Source organism: Typopeltis vanoorti, chromosome 1 (assembly GCF_054136105.1).
Source record: "Typopeltis vanoorti isolate ZY-2024b chromosome 1, IOZ_Tvanoo_1.0, whole genome shotgun sequence".
NCBI lineage: Eukaryota > Metazoa > Arthropoda > Arachnida > Uropygi > Thelyphonidae > Typopeltis > Typopeltis vanoorti.
The window spans coordinates 181,170,321-181,191,113 of record NC_143549.1 but is presented as its reverse complement, the minus strand read 5'-3'; the positions used below and the strand labels follow the sequence as shown (position 1 = coordinate 181,191,113).

Genomic DNA, 20,793 nt, shown 5'->3' with positions numbered 1-20,793 from the left:
TTTTAGCTTCACTCACTGTCATCCATTATGGTAGTCACCAAAGCTCAGTTCACTAACATAATGTTTTGACTGATGGCTCTGATTGTGTAAATGAATGTCTTGTGAAAACAGGATCTGTGCAGATAGAAATAGAGGTCTTGAGGAGGGAAGAACACCTTCTGCAGAATGAAGGTTGAAATGAAGAGAATGTCAGGAGGGATTATGAAACTTGAAAGATGTGATAATAAAAGAGAGAGAGCAAAGAGAGGAGAAAGTGTGAGAAAGGGAGAGACAGGGATGAAGAGGAGATGAGAAGAAGCCAAGATAGTGTAGGTCAAAGTATAGAAAGAGAGAGAAAGTGGGGAAGAAAGGAAAGAGTGTGGAAGCAGAAATAGTGGCATATCAGTGAGAGAAGAATAAATGGAGCTACAAGCAGAGTAATGTTGAGATTTCATGATTTGAGGTGTACAGAGTATTAGAATGTTAGAGGAGTGCTACCTTGTATAATAATAGAGAGCATGACAGAGTGAAACATTGTGAAAATGTGGACATGATTATAGTAATGATTGGTACAAATGATCTGAGAAGTGTACCTTCTCAACCTTCAATATTCCCCACTCTATAGCGACACCTGACTAAATAATCTCATCTTATCAAGTAGGCAAGAGATTTAGTTTGATATTAGGAAATGTGCAGCAGAAGAGTGTGAGAGGGAAGATAGTGAGTGTGTGTTGCCTAGGTATCATAATGCAGAGAAGGTAAGAAGTGATAATGAATGAGATGATAATGAGAATATTTAGGAAGAGGTCTGGAATACATGGATGCTAAGAATGGGCTCGACAGTAGAAGGAAGCTGTATCCAAGAGATCAATTTTTGAATGCGGAAGAATGCGTGCATCCTTCTGGGATGTTTTCTGAGCAAATGCATGTCTGCGTATGTGTTAGGGATATGAAAAAATGTTGTCACAGTGAATGACCTTGTGTGAAGATAGGAGCCTGGAAGATGAGACAGTGTATACTGTATTTTGGGGAAGATAAGACACCTCATTCACAAGCAACATCCTCTGATGATATGATATGATCCAAGGCTCAAACCCTCATCTGCCGTCCATTACATATTCCCAAGGTAGTTGTCCTTAAAAACTAAATTGAATCTCTTTATTACCTCATGCTATCTCTTCATTCCAATCAATATTGCCATAACTTAAATCACCCATAACGATTACCCTTCTTGCTGACTAAGTCAAGTTGTCTTTACATTTCTCTGCCTCCACCTTCAACATTCCCCACTCTATAGCAACACACAACTAAATAATCTCATCTTATTAACCATCACCTCGCATCATACTGCATCAAACATTATTTTTCTCCTTGTATCTCAGCCTTCTGCAGACATAATTCCCCTGCTATCATCAGCATCACTCCTCCCTTTCCCTTCCTTCATCACAAAAAACATCATACCCTTCCATTTCTATTTCTGCCAGGATATCTTTTTCATCATTTTTCACTTATTCTATTTATGGGTGAATAAACTCGGTCAATGCAACAATTTCATCTCCCTTATTTCTGATTCTCCTGACATTTGTAAATAAGCACTGCAATTCATTTCTTGGTCTATAATCGGTTCTACCCATGGTACCCCTCATCTCACCTTCTTCTGTTAGTACCCCTTTACCCTTTGTTCCCTATCTTCATTGACTCAACTATTCCCATGCCTCCTAGGCTATTCCATTCCTATGCTGACCATCATTCATTACTGCTTTCAGAATCTGCTCTTCAACACTATGTGCCTCCCTGATCCCCCCCCTTCCCATTTTCCTGGCTACTTGTATTCTTGTTTTCACATTGTCATTACTACTCTCATCTCTATTCATAATCACTTCGGTTTCACCTGGTCCACTTTCCCAATCATTTACATCACCAGACTTCTGCTGATGCCTTGTTTGCATCAATTGTTTCTTTTCCTTCCAGCAACAGATTTTCTATATGACTTTCCACCAAAACCATTCAAATGCAGTCCATCACTCAATACAGTTCCATTCATCCTTCAAAGTCATACCTGGGCAACACACCAACTACTCTTCTTACATTTCTTCCAATAGGAAGAAATGCTGTCTTGCACTCTCCTTAGTAATCTTCTCCTATCCATCTTCACATTCTCCCTATACCGAACCAAATTATTCATTCTTGCTGCCATCACCAACTCTCTTACATACTTACTTCTCATATCTAGAGCATTAATCACCCTCTTCATCCTCACTCCTGGAAAACAAACCTTGTACATCCTCTCGACCCTTTTTATGATAGAAAATCTGTACAGTGCTACCCTTGAATCATTTGCAACTTATTTTTCCCTACAATCTTTTTTTTATTCTTTCACTCTTCCATTTGTATCCACCATATATCTAATCTCATTCTGCACATGCTTCATCTCATTTCTCATCTTAATGTTTCATTCTTCAGTTCTTGCATTCCAGCAGTCATGATCTCTTTCATGTTAATTAATCCTTCTTGTACTCTGTCAGTCATACTTTCTTCCTGCAGTCACATCCACTTTTGATCTATTAGTTTGGCTCACTTCTGTTACCAGAATCATGCTTATTTTTGCTTTTATGGTTATTTCCATATTCATATTCTCTGCCTTGTATTTTCTCACTTCTGGCTGATATGATTCTCAGTATTTCACAGTTCACTGCCTTTTTCATTTTGTCTAATATTTATTCTTCACTTCTTATTCTTGACTTTCATTTAAATCACCACAGTCCATTAAAAATTACACATGATTCACACCCTCCCCTTTTGCTTCTCTTGTTTAATCTCTCATTAGATACATCTGCTACATTTTTCCATGCTTACATACCACACTCCTGACAACGAATCATCTTAGAGAAGTTCACACCATTCATTACACTTGATTTTTGCACCACACGTGTGGTTGCTCTAGTTCTAACTACCATTTTGCCTTTGTTAGCTATTACTATATTACACAATTTCTCTGTAAAACTTACTGACAACCTCATTAATTACTAAGTATTCAGTATCACTAACAAATAATTTTTTGAAAAAATGCATACAATTCTTCAAAAATATTGCAGGAAATAAAACTTATCTTTCCTCCAGATTCTACTATTCCTACACTGATGGCAATCCTCACCACTATGTGAGACTTAAATGTCAAAAATCATGATGCTTTTCTCTCTGCAAGTACTTTTCAGAAATATGGTTTCAATTTAAAAACAAAATAAGACTTCACATTCTGAGGCTTTATTTACAAAGTGAGCATATGCTTTTTTTTTTTTTTTAAGTAATGTAGACTGTAGGTATATGAAATGCAGTAAACTAAGTATAGAAAACTTTTAGGGACCATGGAAATGGTTTGTGATAATGAAAACTTACTTGTAAAATAACTTGAATACTACTCTTCAACATGAAGGAAGAGGACTTTTTTCATACTGTTAGGGCAAGTGAGTTTTCTATCATGCTTTTTTTGCTATAGGGAGAGATGACTATAAAAGAATAACACTATTCAGAAAAATAAATAAATAAATGAGAGATGTAATTACCTTCATGCAGAATTTAAAATGAGAGAGAGAGCATCACACACATTAGTTACTCTACAAAATTTCCTGGTGGCTTGTGGCTGAAAGAGCAGAAAATTCCATTATCTTAAGAACCTAAAGAACATCATCCTTTTACCATATTGTAAAATTACATTTTTTTTTTTTCTCAAAAAAAAGTCAGGACCTTGGTTTTTGTGATTTCACTGATTTTCAGTATTAATTCAGATACTCAATCTATGTTTGAGGATTATTAATATTGGGGGATATAGAATGCATTGATGCATTAAAAGGGTGCAACAGGATCAAAATCAATTAATATAAATTAACTGGGGCAAAAATATAGGCCAAGAGTACAAGAGACAATTGGTGGAATGCATGCATGAGCAAATTAGCAAAATGAGTGAATGACAAACAATTATAATTGGGGGACATGAATTGGAAGGAGGAATAATCACAGGGAGTGGTGAAGGAAATGAAATTCATACAACAGCTAAGAAAAAATTATCTGAGACAACATGTAATTATTGATCAGTACTCTGGATTTAAGTGTCCTCCCTCTGATGCTGTCTCTGGTGATAGCATCAGAGAACTTGGTAGTAAAACCAAACTAGCCATATTTCCTCTGAGAAGAGCAATTTTTTGGTCATGGGAAGTTTGAAGAAAGCATGATCATATATACACAGAGTCAGTAGGAAAATTTGTCAATAGGATCAGATAAATTAGCAACATCATTATGGAGAAAAAAGAAAAAGTTGTGGAAAGTATATAAAGAGAAAGGTGATTAGCAAGCTCATGAGCAGTGCAAAGCCTAGGAAAGAAGGATGACCAGGGTGACCACCCAGCAAAAATATTTTGTACTAACTTATGCAGGAAAAAGGTACTAGATCTGCAAAAAAAGTACTAAATTTTTATTTGCTTTCGTTTCACTCTATTTAGGGCACTTTTCGATATGGCTACCTTATTATCATAGATGAACTCAATGTAAAACCGCTAAATTAACACATGTACGACAAAAATGAAAAGAATAAAAGTCAAAACTCACTCACTGTCATTTATGAGTCCAAGAGCTCCAGTTGTCAATCATCAACAACCTAAGTCCCAATTGTAACTGTAGTACTTAACATGTGTATTAATTTACCATATAATTTTTAGTCTCATTTTTGTGTTTAAAATAATGTAACATTAAATTTTCAGTTATTGAATGTGCTATTTACATATATACAGGGGTTCCCACCCACAAGAAAAACACTGGAAGTATTTATTCATTATTTGTATAAGATTTTTCTAAATTAATTAACTCTTCAGAAATAGTAAAATCTGTAGCTGATGAATGTTTCGATTTTTCTTTTGTCGAAAGGAGTCCATTCATCAAATGAGGTTTTTTTTTTTTTTTTTTTTTTTTTTTTTTTTTTTTTTTTTTTTTTTTTTTTTTGAGATTTCATTGCGTGAAACTACAGCCAAAGTATTTTTTATAAGATAGTTACATTTAGTGCATTCACACTGTGTTTTCTTAGCAATTTCACTATCAGGAGCAATTGTTTTCAATAGAGTTGGAAGAGTATCCATAAGCCACAAAAGCAGATTGTGTTCGGCATCCAGGGTCGTTCCGTGGGTTTGCGCCACCTGAGTGCAAAATTGTTTGTGCCCCACCCCCTCCATTAAAGGTTCCCGAAGTACAATAACACGTTATGAATCATTTTATTATACTGCACATTAAGAGGAATGTATATTAAAATAAAGAAAAAACACAAATAGTAAAAAAAAAAAAAACCTTGTATTTAAATAATAAACAAACCTACTCCTATAATGTAACATGGAACACAACAAGAAAAGAAGAAGAGACTCAGAATAACTCAGTGTGCAATAGAATGTATGATTTGTAACATCAGCAAAATGGAACATGTTAGAAACACGTAACTAAGAAAGAGATCAGGCATAAAAGATATGGTAACTGCAGTATATGAAAGCAGGTTGAGATGGGCAGGTCATAGCCAGACTCAGGAATAACAGATGGACATATAGAATATTCAACTGGCAACAAGAATAAAGAGAAAACCAGAAAGATCATCTACAAGATAAGAAGATCCACTAGTGAAATAACATGGAGGAGAGAGGCTCAAGATCAAGATCGTTGGAGGCATCTTTGTGACCTGCACTCAACCTATATTACGTTAGTACCATGTATAGGATGGTAGTGGGTTGGGAAAGAAGAAACTTATTTATATTTGATTTGAAGGTCTGTATATTGCATTCCTTGGAAAACACATGATGAGCAGTAGCTGGATTGAAGGAGAAGGAAAAGAAACTTGTTCTGTGGGTTTTGAGTTATACTGTGAAGGGATATTGAGTGAGATTTGCATGTGTTCCAACAGATTTAGTAGAGTGAAAGAATTATTGATATTATTGTGAATAAGCATTGGATGAGCATGCTCATGCAATATAAAGCATAAGCAAGAAGGGTAACTAGTGTAGTAAGGAAGGCTAAATCAAATTTTGAGTGAAAATTAGCTAAGCAAGCCAAAGTTAATTCAAAAGAGTTTTTTTTGCTACATAGCAAGTAAGAGAAAGAATGATTATGGAAAGATTACTTTACTCAGTGCTTATGGTAAGAAAGTGACAGAAGCAGAAGAACTAGTTCAGTTAATATAAAGCATAAGCAAGAAGGGTAACTAGTGTAGTAAGGAAGGCTAAATCAAATTTTGAGTGAAAATTAGCTAAGCAAGCCAAAGTTAATTCAAAAGAGTTTTTTTTGCTACATAGCAAGTAAGAGAAAGAATGATTATGGAAAGATTACTTTACTCAGTGCTTATGGTAAGAAAGTGACAGAAGCAGAAGAACTAGTTCAGTTACTAAATGATCACTTTGCAAGGGTATATCATCCAGGTGGTGACTTTGCGGTTGCTGATGTAACAGAGACTGATGTGAGAATTGAGGTAGATGCACTGAATATACTCAGTGCATTGAAAAATATCATTGTGAATACAGCATTGAGCCTGGATAGTATGTCAGCTCATGTGCTATGAGAATATGCAAAGGAGCTAGCAATGCCTCTGACGAAGTTGTTGAATCTAAGTCTCAGCTCTGGCAAGGTTCCAAGGGAGTGGAAGGAGGGTAAGTTAGTTCCATTACATAAAGATGGCTCCAAGATGGAAGTAGCAAGTTAAAGACCAATTAGTATCTCTGTAGTGGTGATCAAAGTATTGGAAAAGTTTGTAAAAAGTAAAATTTAGAAATGGGTGAATGGGATGATACTCTAGAGCATCGTTTCTGAAACTGTGGTACATGTACCACTAATGGTACATTACATTATTTTTGGTGGTACAATTGTTACATGAAATATTTAAATAAATGTTCAGAAAAATGTATTTTAATATTGTAACGAGTAGACTGTTCCAAGAATTTAGCTTGGCGAATCGAATAAAATGAACAAATAAATTTTATTGCAGTTTTATGTGAATTTTCGGATGCGAAGTCTCATTAGCGTGTCATAAGGGTTTTCATATTTAATACTTATTTTGAAACAGTATTTTATGGTGGTACATATATTTTTTTATTCTTATTTAAGTGGTACAAAATTTAAAAAGTTTGAGAACCCCCTGCTCTAGAGGGAGCAGCATGGCTTTGTAAAAGCAGATACTGCCTCATTCACATTTTATAATGTGAATGAGGCAGTATAAAATTATAAAAAGTATAAAATGAGGCAGTATCTACCTCATTCACATTTTATAATAAGGTAATAGCAGAATTAGATAAAGGAAATGGCTACACACCATGATACTGCTGGACTTTGCATAGACATTTGACAGAATACTGCATGGAAAACTATCACATAAGTTGGAGAAAATGGGAATGGATGTGGGGGGTGGCTGATATCAGAGGATGGCAGAGTGGAATCAAGGCAAATGAGGGTGACTAACAGAATGCCCCAGGGTTCTGTACTAGGACTGCTGCTCTTTAATTTATACATTAATGATATAGTGAAAGATTTGTGGGGATATATAAGCTGGGGGAGGGCAATAGTTGATAAAAGTGATATAGATACCTTACAGGATGATTTAAATAAATTGGCAGTATGGGCAAAGGACAATGGTTTCAATTTAATGTCGTAAAATGTAAGGTAATGCACTTCAGGATGAAAAGATTACATGTTTCATATCATATTAATGGTGCTAGTTTACAGGAAATTGATGAGGCTAAGGATCTGGGAGTGATGGTATATAGAGATTTGAAATTCAGAGGACATTTGCAGGAGTTGACAAAATAGCTCAGAGGGTTACTTGGATGTTTAAAAACACATCGATGAGTAAAGATAGGGAGATTATTATTCCTCTTTATAAGATTATGATTTGGCCACATGTTGACTACTGTGCACAGATTTGGTCATTTGCATTTCTTGGGAATCGGGAGGTGGAGGAGAGGATTCAGAAGTGATCAAGCTAATAACAGGTCTGTGGAATGTTCCCTATGAGGATAGATTGAAAGTGTGTGGATTGCAAAGTTTAGCTGACAGGAAGGAGAGGGGGATATGATAGAAACTTATAAGTTACTAAAGGAATTCTATAAGATTGACACAAAAGAAAATTTTAAATACATGGGAGGAGTATGGGGAAACAAGGGATCACACTTGGAAATTGTCTAAGAGTGTTGTTAGTAAGGGCATGCAGACTAGGTTCTTTACTTGGAGAGTGGCGAATGAATGAAATGGATTGTCAGTGGTGGTTGTGGATACCCCAGCAGTAGATAAGTTTAAGGAGATGTATGATAGGTATTGTGTTAATGGATAGTGTGGGTCTCCCATGAGGAGTCTTTTGACTCCATGGAGTACCAATATAAATAATGATAATATTTCATAGGAACATTTGTCATGGAAATATTTATAGAAATGCATATTGCAGAAACCAAACACCTCTGTGAAAGTGGTTGGTGCCGGGGGGGGGGGGGGGGAGTTGGTAAGAGATGGGTTCTTAATCAGTCTGATTGCCCTATTCTGTATTGTGTCATGTATTTTTATGGAGCTCTTAGAAGCTCCACCCCAAATGTAAGAGCAGTATTCAATAGCTGGGTGTATTTGCTATTTGTATGAAGTTAACAGGTGTTCGGAGGTAGAATAACACCTTAAGTGAAATATTCTCATCTTATTTCAGAGATTTGAGTGTTGTCAATAATAATACTGGAAGAAAATAAGCATAGCTGGGTTTTTCTAGCATTAAAATTGATGTGGCTATCTGACTCCATTGTAAGATGGATTTGAAAATCAAAATTGACTGCAGTGGAGGCTGATATTCTGTAAGTTATTGTAAAGTTTGTGAAGTGAAGGGGAGGAGTTCAATTTGGCAGGGCCATCTGCAAAACTATATATATTGGATTGGTGGTCAACTGAAGTAGGCCATTGATATATATAAAAGAAGAGGATTGATGACAGAACAGAACCTTGTGGAACCCCAGCAGCATTAGTTGAATAGTGACAGGATAAGGACTATCCACCATCACACATATCATGCATCCAGTCAGGCAATCCAATTGCAGAAGTCATGGGACAGACCAAATGATGGGAGTATGCTTAATAGGCCTTTGTGCCAAACTCAGTCTAAAGCTTTGGAGATATCGAGTGTAACCGTTTGAGATTCACCAAACTTCTCCATATCATTTGTCAAGAGATGAGTGGCATATGTGAGTACATTTCTGTTGATTGGTGGTGGCAAAATCCATACTGGTGGTCATTTATTAGCTGGGTGCTTTCAAGGTAATACAGGAGTTGGGTTTAATGGTTCTCTCCATTACTTTAGACAGGACTGAGGTGAGAAAGAGGAGACAACAGTATGATGGTAGTGATTTATCATCCTTCTTGGGAATGGGTTGAACATAGGCCAATTTCCAGGCTGTGGGGGTGGATACTAGTGGAATAAGAGAACATAAACGGGTGACATAGGACAAGAGTTAGTTCTGGTGCACAAACTTTCACAACAATTGAAGGAAGTGAATGCCATCAGGGCCAGGAGACTTTAGTGTCTAATTTGGACAAAATTCTTCTGATCTCTTTCTGACAAAAGGACAAACAAGACATTCAGTATTAGGCATCTGAAATAGTAGGGGCTGGGACATTTACCATGGTCAGTTATTGTAGCATTGGAGGCAAAGTGTGAAGCCAGGAGATTGTCGTTTTCTGGGATGATGATGCTATAGAGAATGGGGTCCAACCTTTTGGCTTGTCTGGGCCACATTGAGTGGAGAGGAATTGTCTTAGGCCGCATATAAAATGTATAATGTGATTAATATATATAAGTAACAAAACTTTCTTTATTTTTAAAAAATTTTTATTATAACATTAAAAAAAAGAGGGCAGCATAAACACAAAACTAATGAGATATTTGAACTTGTTTATGTGAAACTAATGCATCAGTGTCTGGTTCGATGGAAATGATTGCAATTCGTAGTGAGTTCTCAAGATTCTCATCAGAAATTTTTAATCTAACTTTGCTCTTCATATGCTTCATTCCTGAAAATAGTTGTTCACAAATGTATGTACTACCAAAAAGCAATGACATGAATAAAACGTGATTGCGAAGTGAGGGATATTTTTTCTCGGAAGATAGGTCTTATAAAAATCTAACAAAGAGACATGATCAAATTTTTCTTTGAGTTGAATATCTGATTGCAACTCTATACCTTTGAGTTTTCATTTGAAAACTCAAAGGTATCAAAACAGAAAGAAAGACAGCATATTTTTCACATCACATAATAATGTTAAAAGTTTAAGATCTTATGGGGCTGCATTACTAACAGTCCATGGCCACATGCGGGTCCCAGGTTGGATACCCCTGCTATAGAGCCATCTGGGTGTGACGAGGGTGGGAGTAATGTTGGGATAAAATTATGAACAATTTCTTTGGTTGATTTATTTATTTATTCTTATGGCAAAAGCAGCTACAGGTGTTCAGACCAGAAAGCCAATCTAGGGCCTCATCTGTCACCTCGTGGATATCCTGGAGGCCACCACCATGAAATTGGCACCTTGGGCAGTCATTCACAATATGAATGATTGTCTGGGCCACAGGGTGACAGTCACAATAAGGATGACATGATAGTCTCGATTTATACAGCAGGTAGCCACATCTGCCCTGGTTAGTTCTGATTCTGTTGATAGATGACCAAATCTTCCTAGGAAGGGCAAAACCAGGCTGCAGAGCACAGGGATCTTCAACCAGAAAACAATTTGTTGGAAGATTGTTGGACCAGTGTTCTCTCTGCATGTCAGGTGTTGATGGTAAGGCAGCTGAAGAAAGTTCATCTGTGGACCAGAAAGGGTTTCATGATTTTAGGCAAATATTAGGTGGATTTATGAGAGTCAGGGGCAAGAGCAGGTTGCTCATTACTTTATTAAATACTTTAATCGAGGCTTGTCTTCTCTGTATATTTGGTGGAGCAATGTTAGATAAGACAGGCAGCCAGGGAAGAGGGGTGCTTCTCAGTGCTCCACTAATTGTGTGCATGGTAGAGTTTAGCTGGGTGTCTATAATGTTAGTTGTGCACTTCTTTCCCAAACAGGGGCACAGTATTCTGCTGCAGAGAATATGAGGGCTAGTGCAGACGACCTTAAGATATCAGCACCACAACCCCAGGCTGTTCCAGCAAGCCGTGAGATTATATCATTTCTCATTTTAACACTATTAGACAGGTTGATGATGTGCCTTTTATAGGTTAGGCTTCCAGGCTCACTCCAAGGTATTTCGGGTGGGGCTCATTTTACCAGTTTATCACAGAAAGAGAGAGAGGTTGGGGTGTCAATTTGCCTCTGCATTGTTCGGGTGGAATGCTGTGGACACAGTTTTTGTTGGGGTTGGCTTCAGGTACCATTGCTTAATGTACAGCTCCAGGATGTTCATGTCTGTGTTCAAAGGTTTCCAGGTTGGCAAAGGAGGTAGACTGGTGCAGGATAGTGAGATCATCGGCGTATACATATTTGAGCTGTTGTCAGACATGTAGATGTTAAATAGTAAAGGGGATAACACAGAGCCCTGTGGAAGACCATTGTGGAGGAATCTGGGCCAGCTCTTTTTTCCACCATTATCGACCCAGATCTTTCTGTCGGAAAGAATGGATTCAAAAAGCTGGAAAGTTGTTTTGCACCTTATGATATTGCTTAGCTTTAGGAGACCCTGATCCAGACTGTATCATATGCTGAAGTTAGATCATTGAAAATGACTCCGGATTTAAGTTTCTTCTGGAAGCCTACTTCAGTCTGTGTTGTCAGTGTCCAGGACCTGGTCACAGCAACTTCTTCCAGGCCTGAAGCTAGCTTGTTGAATCGGGAGTGCTCTTTCGATGAGTGGAGAAATTCTTTTAAGGAGAATTCGCTCAATGAACTTAAAGGTGGAGCAAAGCAAGGAGATTCGTTGTAAATTTTTGACATTATTTGGATATTTCCCTGATTTGGGCATAGCAACTATTTTGGCTTCCTGCCACAGTTTTGGTAGTTTTCCAGTTGTTATAATATTTGAGAAAAAGGCGGCCAACCATGTTTGACCTCGTTAGCCAAGATGTTTTAAAAACTCAGGGAGGGTACTATCTTTGGTGAAAGACCAAAATGCTTGGTTTGGACAAGATACATGTTTCTGGCCATTTGTTCTTTCACACTTTTTTTTTTTTTTCTCCAGCTGTTTCGGGCTTGAGTATAAATGCTAAAGGAGGATGGAGTTCTTGATGTAAGCCAATTATGGTATGCTTGTACAACTTTTACACACCTTTCGGAGAACTGATTGGTTAGAGGGATGCCAGTTCACAGTAGTGGAATATATGTTTCCATTCCAATAAAGAATATTTTGGTGATTGATTTGGTTCACGTGTTTGATTTGGAAGACTGAAAAAAATAGCCAGCTATGAGAATGAGGGAAAGAATTCACAGAGGATCATTACACTTGGCACCATTATAATGTCAGATTACTCTTATTTCGAAGTGACTGTGTGAGCCTTGTTCCATGAGGGAGGTGACATATATGAGGAAGAGGTACTAGAGCTGTTGCACAAACCGAATAAGAATTTGGCAATGGAGACTGATGGGATGCTAAAAGTGTGTTCAGCTGAACTGGCTATTCCTGTCACTAGACTATATAATTTGAGTCTCAGAACAGGGAAGATTCCACATGAGCGGAAAGAATGTGTAGTAATCCCATTGCACAAGAGTGGTGCAAAGATTGATGTATCCAACTATCAGCCTATCAGAGCTTACAGGAATACAATCCTTGGCATCCCCAAGTTGCCTTAGCTTGGACTACTTAAAAGACATGAGCACTGCCCAAGTGTCCATATATTCGGCTTTTATTAATCCATTTGATAAAGGTTTCACTGGCCCGACAGCTGTTTCGAACTGGTTGGTTTTCTTCAAGTTAGTCCAAGTTAAGGCAACTTGGGGATGCCGAGGATTGTATTTCCATAAGCTCTCAGGTCAGCTTACGGAACTTTCATATTTCCTACAAACGTTCAGCTTAGAAATAATGTTGGATTTAACATCCATTTTCCCTATGTAATTTTACATTGCCAAAATGAAGCCTTTTGGCTCTTTCTTTGGTAATTATTTTTATTCACCGACTGAGAGTTCACTTGTGAAAAATACGTTTATCTGACATTTTGAATTCCTTAGTACTGAACGAGAGATTTGCTCTTTTAAGGTTTCTGCCTAGTCTCTGAAGAGAAGCAACCAGTTTGAAACAGCTGTCAGGCTGGTGAAACCGTTATCAAATGGACTAATAGGTGAATATATGAACACTTGCGCAGCACTCATGTCTTTTAAGTAGTCCAAGCTAAGGCAACTCGGGAAATGCCGAGGATTGTATTCCCGTAAGCTCTAAGATCAACTTACGAAACTTCATAGTTTCTATAAACATTTGAAATAATGTTGGATTTAATATCCACTTTGCCTATGTAATTTTACATCGCTGAAATGAAGTCTTTTGGGCTCTTTCTTTAGTAATTAAACTTCTTTGTGACTATAATCTTCATGCCACTTTCAAACCAAACATCACCATTCATCCATTCTCAGAATGATCAACCCTGTCCTCTTGTACTTTTTTTGGTGTATAAATTTTCTTATGCCTGCAGTTTATCCTATTTTGGACACACTAGTAGATTTGTTAACATTGTATTGATGTTTATTCTTGTTGAGAGACTTATACGCTGGTTATACATGATAACTAATAATTAAGGAATTGACAGCGTACACTAGAAATATAAATTAAAAAACTTTAATATATACTTTCCGATATTTCGGCAAACGTCACGTTGCCATCTTCTTGGGAACTTATTACAAAGACAAGTGCACACAAGTATTACATAACAGCAAATGAGAACAGAAGCTAGGAAGTTAACGTTTTCCTAAAGTCCTGATGGTGCCCCCTGGCGGGCTATATTGGTTGCTCTTGGCCTTTGGGGGCTGAAGTTCTTCTGATAAATGTTTCCCAAATTTGGGGCAGTCTCATGCATCCAAATTTGTTGAGGTTTGGCATGTTCCTAAGGGCTGAGGCTGATTCCATGAATAGTCTTTCATATTTGAACTTGCTGCGATGTATTACTGTGGCTTTCTTCCATCTTATTCTGTGGAGAGTATCCAGAGCGTGGTCAGCAAGCACAGAGTGGCTGTACTTGTGAAATCAGATGTAATCCTTGTGTTCTGAGATTCTGATATTTGCTGTCCTGCCTGTTTGGCCAAAGTAGGACAGTTTACAGCTGCAAGGGACCTGGTATACACCAGGTAGGTCTAGGGGAAGTGGTTGGTCTTTAGTGGAGCGGATAAGGGATGCCAATTTTCTATGTGGTCTGTAACAGGTGGTCAAGTCATGTTTTTTTAAGATTTTGTTGATTTTTTCCGAGGTGCCTCGGATGTAGGGAATGGTGATGGATCTAGAGTAATCTTTTTTGTGAAGGGGAGGGGGTGGTGGTGGGTTGTGGATAACTGGGTTAAGTATTTTTTGGATTCTTTTTTTTTGGGGGGGGGGAGTAGCCATTGGCTAAGAAAGTGTCACGAATGTGATTTAGTTCAGTAGTTAGGGCTTGCTCATTAGAACAGATTATTTTTGCCCTGTTGAATAGTGTCTTAATAACTCCATATTGTTGTGATGGGGGGGGGTGATGGGATTGTTGGTGAATGTATCTACCTGAATGGGTGGGTTTTCTATAAACTGAGAAAACCAAGGTTCCATCAGGTTGGCGGGTGACTAGTGTGTCTAGGAAGGGAAGGTTATTGTTTGCCTCTTTTTCCAGGGTGAACTTGATTCTAGGGTGTTGGTTGTTTAAGTGTGTTAGTAAGGAGAGGAGTGAATCTGGGCCATGTGGCCAAATAGCGAACACATCATCAACGCAGCGAAGCCATATGGTAGGTTTTTGTGGGGCTGAGTTTAAGGCTTTCTCTTCAAAAGTCTCCATAAAGAAGTTAGCCAAGGGTGGGAAAAGTGGTGAACCCATGGCTGTCCTCTCTATTTGTTTGTAGAATTTTTCCTGCCAAACGAAATAGCCTGAGTTCATTGTAAACTGAAATAGGGATGAGATATCGGGAGGAAATTTAGCTTGGATTAGCTCTAAGGTTTCTTTGTGAATAAGGAGGAGACGTCAAAACTGACCATTATGTTGGAGTGTGAGGTTTTCTATACTGGCTTTGAAGTGGGCTGAGTTTTTTGTGTGTGATGGTGTGTTGCCAGTATAGTGTGAGAGCGCTTTGGCTAAATGCTTTGCTAGTTTGTAAGTGGGGGAATCAATGCCATTCTCTATGGGACATAATGGCACATTATCTTTATGTATTTTTGGGAGCCCATATATGCGGGGGAGGGGTCTAGAGTTATAGGGTTTCAGTCTGTTGGTAATCTCCACAGGCCAAGAAGTGACCTTCTTAAGGAGCCTAAGGAGTTTTCTAATTTGAGAGTTGGTGGGATTATATTCAATAGGGAGGTAAGTGGATCGATCTAATAGTAAGGCCTTGAGCTTACCTGTGTAGTCATTAAGATTGAGTACCACAGTGGCGTTCCCCTTTTCCGCTTTGGTGATCACTATTTCTTTGTTTCTTTTCAATTCTTGTAGTGACCTGTATTCACTAATGGATAAATTGGATTTCGGAGGCTTTGCTTTTGTGAGAACACAGGCTACATCCAATCTGATATCGTTGGCGATGTGGTTTGGGAGGTGCCGAATCCCGCGTTCAATTTGGATCATTAATTCTTCACCCGGTAATTTCTTAGGAGCAATGGCGAAGTTGTGACCACATGACAGAGCGTTGAGTGCTTCAGGCTTCAGGTTAACTGACAAAAGGTTAACTACAGTGTTGGTTTGTAGTTTTGGTTTGGACGCCGAGTTCTTTATTAATTTATCAAACTTGTTGATATGTCTTGTTGATACTAGCTTCTGTTCTCATTTGCTGTTATATAGTACTTGTGTGCGCTTGTCTTTGTAATAAGTTCCTAAGAAGATGGCAACGTGACGTTTGCCGAAATATCAGAAAGTATATATTAAAGTTTATTTAATTTATATTTCTAGTGTACGCTGTCAATTCCTTAATTATTAGTTATCATGTATAACCAGCGTATAAGCCTCTCAACAAGAATAATGATCATCCATGGAGATTCCTTCGCACGCAAGGCCCGCCATTATGGCAAACTGAAGCTAAAGTTATCCAGACAACTTAACCGTCTAGCATTCCTAAAACGCTGCCGGTATAATCAAGTCATCCCTAACTGTGTTAAATTTAAACACTGCTTCGTCTCACAGAAAGCTCTCCGTATCTACAACCGAGCTAGCCAGGCTTTACTTTGGGAGCAAATTACCGCTACACGCGGTTCCCTAGCTGACATAAACAGAGCTATATTATTACTAGAAAATGAGCTTTCACATACGCTTAATCACGAGCTTTGGTCAGTCCTACATGACGTCTCGTGTACTGCGGCTAATAAAGAATTCAAACGAATACGGAGCTGACATATCAACAAGTTTGATAAATTAATAAAGAACTCAGCGTCCAAACCTAAACTACAAACCAACACTGTAGTTAACCTTTCATCAGTTAACCTGAAGCCTGAAGCACTCAATGCTCTGTCACGTGGTCACAACTTCGCCATTGCTCCTAAGAAATTACCGGCTGAGGAATTAATGATCCAAATTGAACGCGGGATTCGCCACCTCCCAAACCACATCGGCAACGATATCAGATTGGATGTAGCCTGTGTTCTCACAAAAGCAAAGCCTCCGAAATCCAACTTATCCAGTAGTGAATACAAGTCACTACAAGAATTGAAAAGAAACAAAGAAATAGTGATCACCAAAGCGGATAAGGGGAACGCCACTGTGGTACTCGATCTTAATGACTACACAGGTAAGCTCAAGGCCTTACTATTAGATCGATCCACTTACCTCCCTATTGAATATAATCCCACCAACTCTCAAATTAGAAAACTCCATAGGCTTCTTAAGAAGGTCACTTCTTGGCCTGTGGAGATTACCAACAGACTGAAACCCTATAACTCTAGACCCCCCCCCCCCCCCCCCGCATATATGGGCTACCAAAAATACATAAAGATAATTTGCCATTACGTCCCATAGTGGATGGCATTGGTTCCCCCACTTACAAACTAGCCAAGCATTTAGCCAAAGCGCTCTCACACTATATTGGCAACACACCATCACACATAAAAAACTCAGCCCACTTCAAAGCCAGTATAGAAAACCTCACACTCCAACATAATGACATAATGGTCAGTTTTGACGTCTCCTCCTTATTCACGAATGTCCCCCTCAAAGAAACCTTAGAGCTAATCTAAGCTAAATTTCCTCCCGATATCTCAGCCCTATTTCAGTTTACAGTGAACTCAGGCTATTTCGTTTGGCAGGAAAAATTCTACAAACAAATAGAGAGGACAGCCATGGGTTCACCACTTTCCCCACCTTTGGCTAACTTCTTTATGGAGACTTTTGAAGAGAAAGCCTTAAACTCAGCCCCACAAAAACCTACCATATGGTTTCGCTATGTTGATGATGTGTTCGCTATTTGGCCACATGGCCCAGATTCACTCCTCTCCTTATTAACACACTTAAACAACCAACACCCTAGAATCAAGTTCACCCTGGAAAAAGAGGCAAACAATAACCTCCCCTTCCTAGACGCACTAGTCACCTGCCAACCTGATGGAACCTTGGTTTTCTCAGTTTATAGAAAACCCACCCATTCAGGTAGATACATTCACCAACAATCCCATCACCCCCCCCCCTCACAACAATATAGAGTTATTAAGACACTATTTAACAGGGCAAAAATAATCTGTTCTAATGAGCAAGCCCTAACTACTGAACTAAATCACATTTGTGACACTTTCTTAGCCAATGGCTACCCCCCCCCCCCCAAAAAAAAAGAATCCAAAAAATACTTAACCCAGTTATCCACAACCCACCACCACCCCCTCCCCTTCACAAAAAAGATTACTCTAGATCCATCACCATTCCCTACATCCGAGGCACCTCGGAAAAAATCAACAAAATCTTAAAAAAACATGACTTGACCACCTATTACAGACCACATAGAAAATTGGCATCCCTTATCCGCTCCACTAAAGACCAACCACTTCCCCTAGACCTACCTGGTGTATACCAGGTCCCTTGCAGCTGTAAACTGTCCTACTTTGGCCAAACTGGCAGGACAGCAAATATCAGAATCTCAGAACACAAGGATTACATCCGATTGCACAAGTACAGCTACTCTGGGCTTGCAGACCACACTCTGGATACTCTCCACAGAATAAGATGGAAGAAAGTCACAGTAATACATAGCAGCAAGTTCAAATATGAAAGACTATTCATTTAATCAGCCTCAACCCTTAGGAACATGCCAAACCTCAACAAATTTGGATGCATGAGACTGCCCCAAATTTGGGAAACATTTATCAGAAGAACTTCAGCCCCCAAAGGCCAAGAACTACCAATATAGCCCGCCAGGGGGCACCATCAGGACTTTAGGAAAACGTTAACTTCCTAGCTTCTGTTCTCATTTGCTGTTATGTAGTACTTGTATGCACTTGTCTTTGTAATAAGTTCCCAAGAAAATGGCAACGTGACATTTGCCGAAATATCGGAAAGTATATATTAAAGTTTATTTAATTTATATTTCTAGTGTATGCTGTCAATTCCTTAATTATTAGTTATCATTGTATTGATGAACATGAACTACATTTGCAATCATCTGTATGGCAAGATGGGATTGGCAGACTATGCTCTGAAGAAGTTACTTTACTGCATAGAAGTTGTTATAGTCTGAGAGAGTATTTTTGGAATCAGCATTAGCTATGAAACATTCTCCTAACCCAGTAAGTATTAATTTGCCTAAAATATCTGGAAGACAGTCATTCTAAGACCACGTTTAGCTTGACTTGTCTGAATTAATTTTTTATGCCCTCTCCCCCTCTCCTCATGAAGGTGCCTTGATAGACATTAGTTCTTTTCAACAGTTATAATTTGAATTATTTCTTCAATAATCTTATTGAGCCCTTTACAACATTTTGCTCTAATTTAATTTGCGCTCTAAGATTCTGATTTACAATCCAGTGAAAGATTAGGAACTCAATAAATAACTATTTAATTTGTTCTTATGGTGTTGTTTATACCTTAAAGCACTATTATGAACTCCTATATTATCATTACACCTCTAAGCCAACTGAGTTGAGGAAAAACTGATGGCATGTTATTCATTTTCCAGATAATTCTAAAAGGTTACACTATTTTATTTCATTATGGTTTATTATACCATGTTATTATTCAGATTTTAAAACTTCACCATTTTCTATTATTTAGGAGTTTGTTCTTTAGAAGGAAAAATCTATGTTGTTGGTGGTTGGAATGGTCAAAGAGGTATTAATCGATGCCATGTCTTTGATCCTAATACCCAGTCATGGAATCCCATTGGCTCTCTCTTGATTGGTAAATAATATACATGTATATGAAATTTTTAATTTTTAAATTATCTTCACACTATGTTTAGATATGTTTTGTTTTGCTCTGCTTTATTATATAAAGCAGAGCAATGCATAAGATTGAGACTAGTGTTACTGAAATATTCATATTTTTATTGACATTGTACATTGTTGAGTAAATGATTCCATTTAATGATAACTAGATATAAACTTATATTTAACTGTTCTCACTAAAGGGGAGAATATACCTTAATGATTCTTAATCATTCGTTTTAAGATAAGAAAGAGAATCTCAAAAATGCAATAGAAAAGCTGTGTTGGTCTTGTTATGTCTGTTCTAAATAAGAAAAAGTATATGATTGCTATAAAATAGGTCATATATACAAAAAGAAATTTTGTAGATTCTTTTCTTTTATAAGAAGTGAGGAAAAAAAAGTTTTTCCTCACTTCTTTGTGGTCAGTAGTCAAAAAATGGTAACTTTATCTTTTTTTTCTGTTATTGTTATTATCATCATACCTCATTAAACATTCATTGTCTTACATTAAGACATGCTCTTTAGCAGTGCGTTCTAACCTATTGCACTTCATCCAAAAGTCCCTTCCTCATCACATTATACCTATAATGTTTTCCGGTAATAATTTCTCATTTTTTTCCACCCTTTGAAACATCTCCCCAACATCCATCTGTCTCTCAGCTTTTCTCATATTACACAGTTCTGAAATTATCTTCATTACCCAGTTTCATGATTTTTCATATCATCTAATGTCAAGATAAATCTATGCACAGTATCAAAGGAATTACAAGAATGAGGAATGGGATTTTTTTATGAAAAGTGGTGAATAATTGGAATCCATTGCTGGAGGGTGTAGTGAGAGCAAGACTGTGCTTTCATGAAGACCCTCCCATGATTCTGTGGAGGTATGATAATAAAAATAAAATAACAAAAGTTATTTCTGTTTTATAAGTAACTAGAAAAATGCAGCCTACTATAATAGTTCACTTTCTAACACTTCATTTTTTATCACCTTGCCCATTCACCTCATAGAAAAATATTCTACAATTTTTTTTTTCATTTCAGCTATTTTAAAAGCGCTTTTCCCTTATCTCTACTTGTTAGTAGCATACTATGGTGAGGAGTACTATAGTAGCATACTCTCTTTTCATCACTGTCTTCACTGCATTGTTAATTTGCTCTTTTGTCTTCTTTACTTCTTGTGAGTAGAGGAATTTTGTACAGTCCACCCGTACAGTACAGTACAGTACAGATTTATAGAAAGTGAGCACAATACTGTGTAAAAAAGGAAATCACATGGATTAGAAG

General features: G+C 37.7%; 1 protein-coding gene across 1 annotated transcript in view; it reads left to right on the top strand.

The window, feature by feature from the left end:
* The window catches only part of LOC150110685 (influenza virus NS1A-binding protein homolog), a 281,744-nt gene that overhangs the window by 234,425 nt on the left and 26,526 nt on the right, over window positions 1–20,793 (top strand). The window contains exon 10 of the mRNA XM_090404830.1: window positions 19,353–19,478. Coding sequence (XP_090260956.1) covers window positions 19,353–19,478 — 126 coding nt within the window. The remainder of the gene's footprint in view (window positions 1–19,352; window positions 19,479–20,793) is intronic.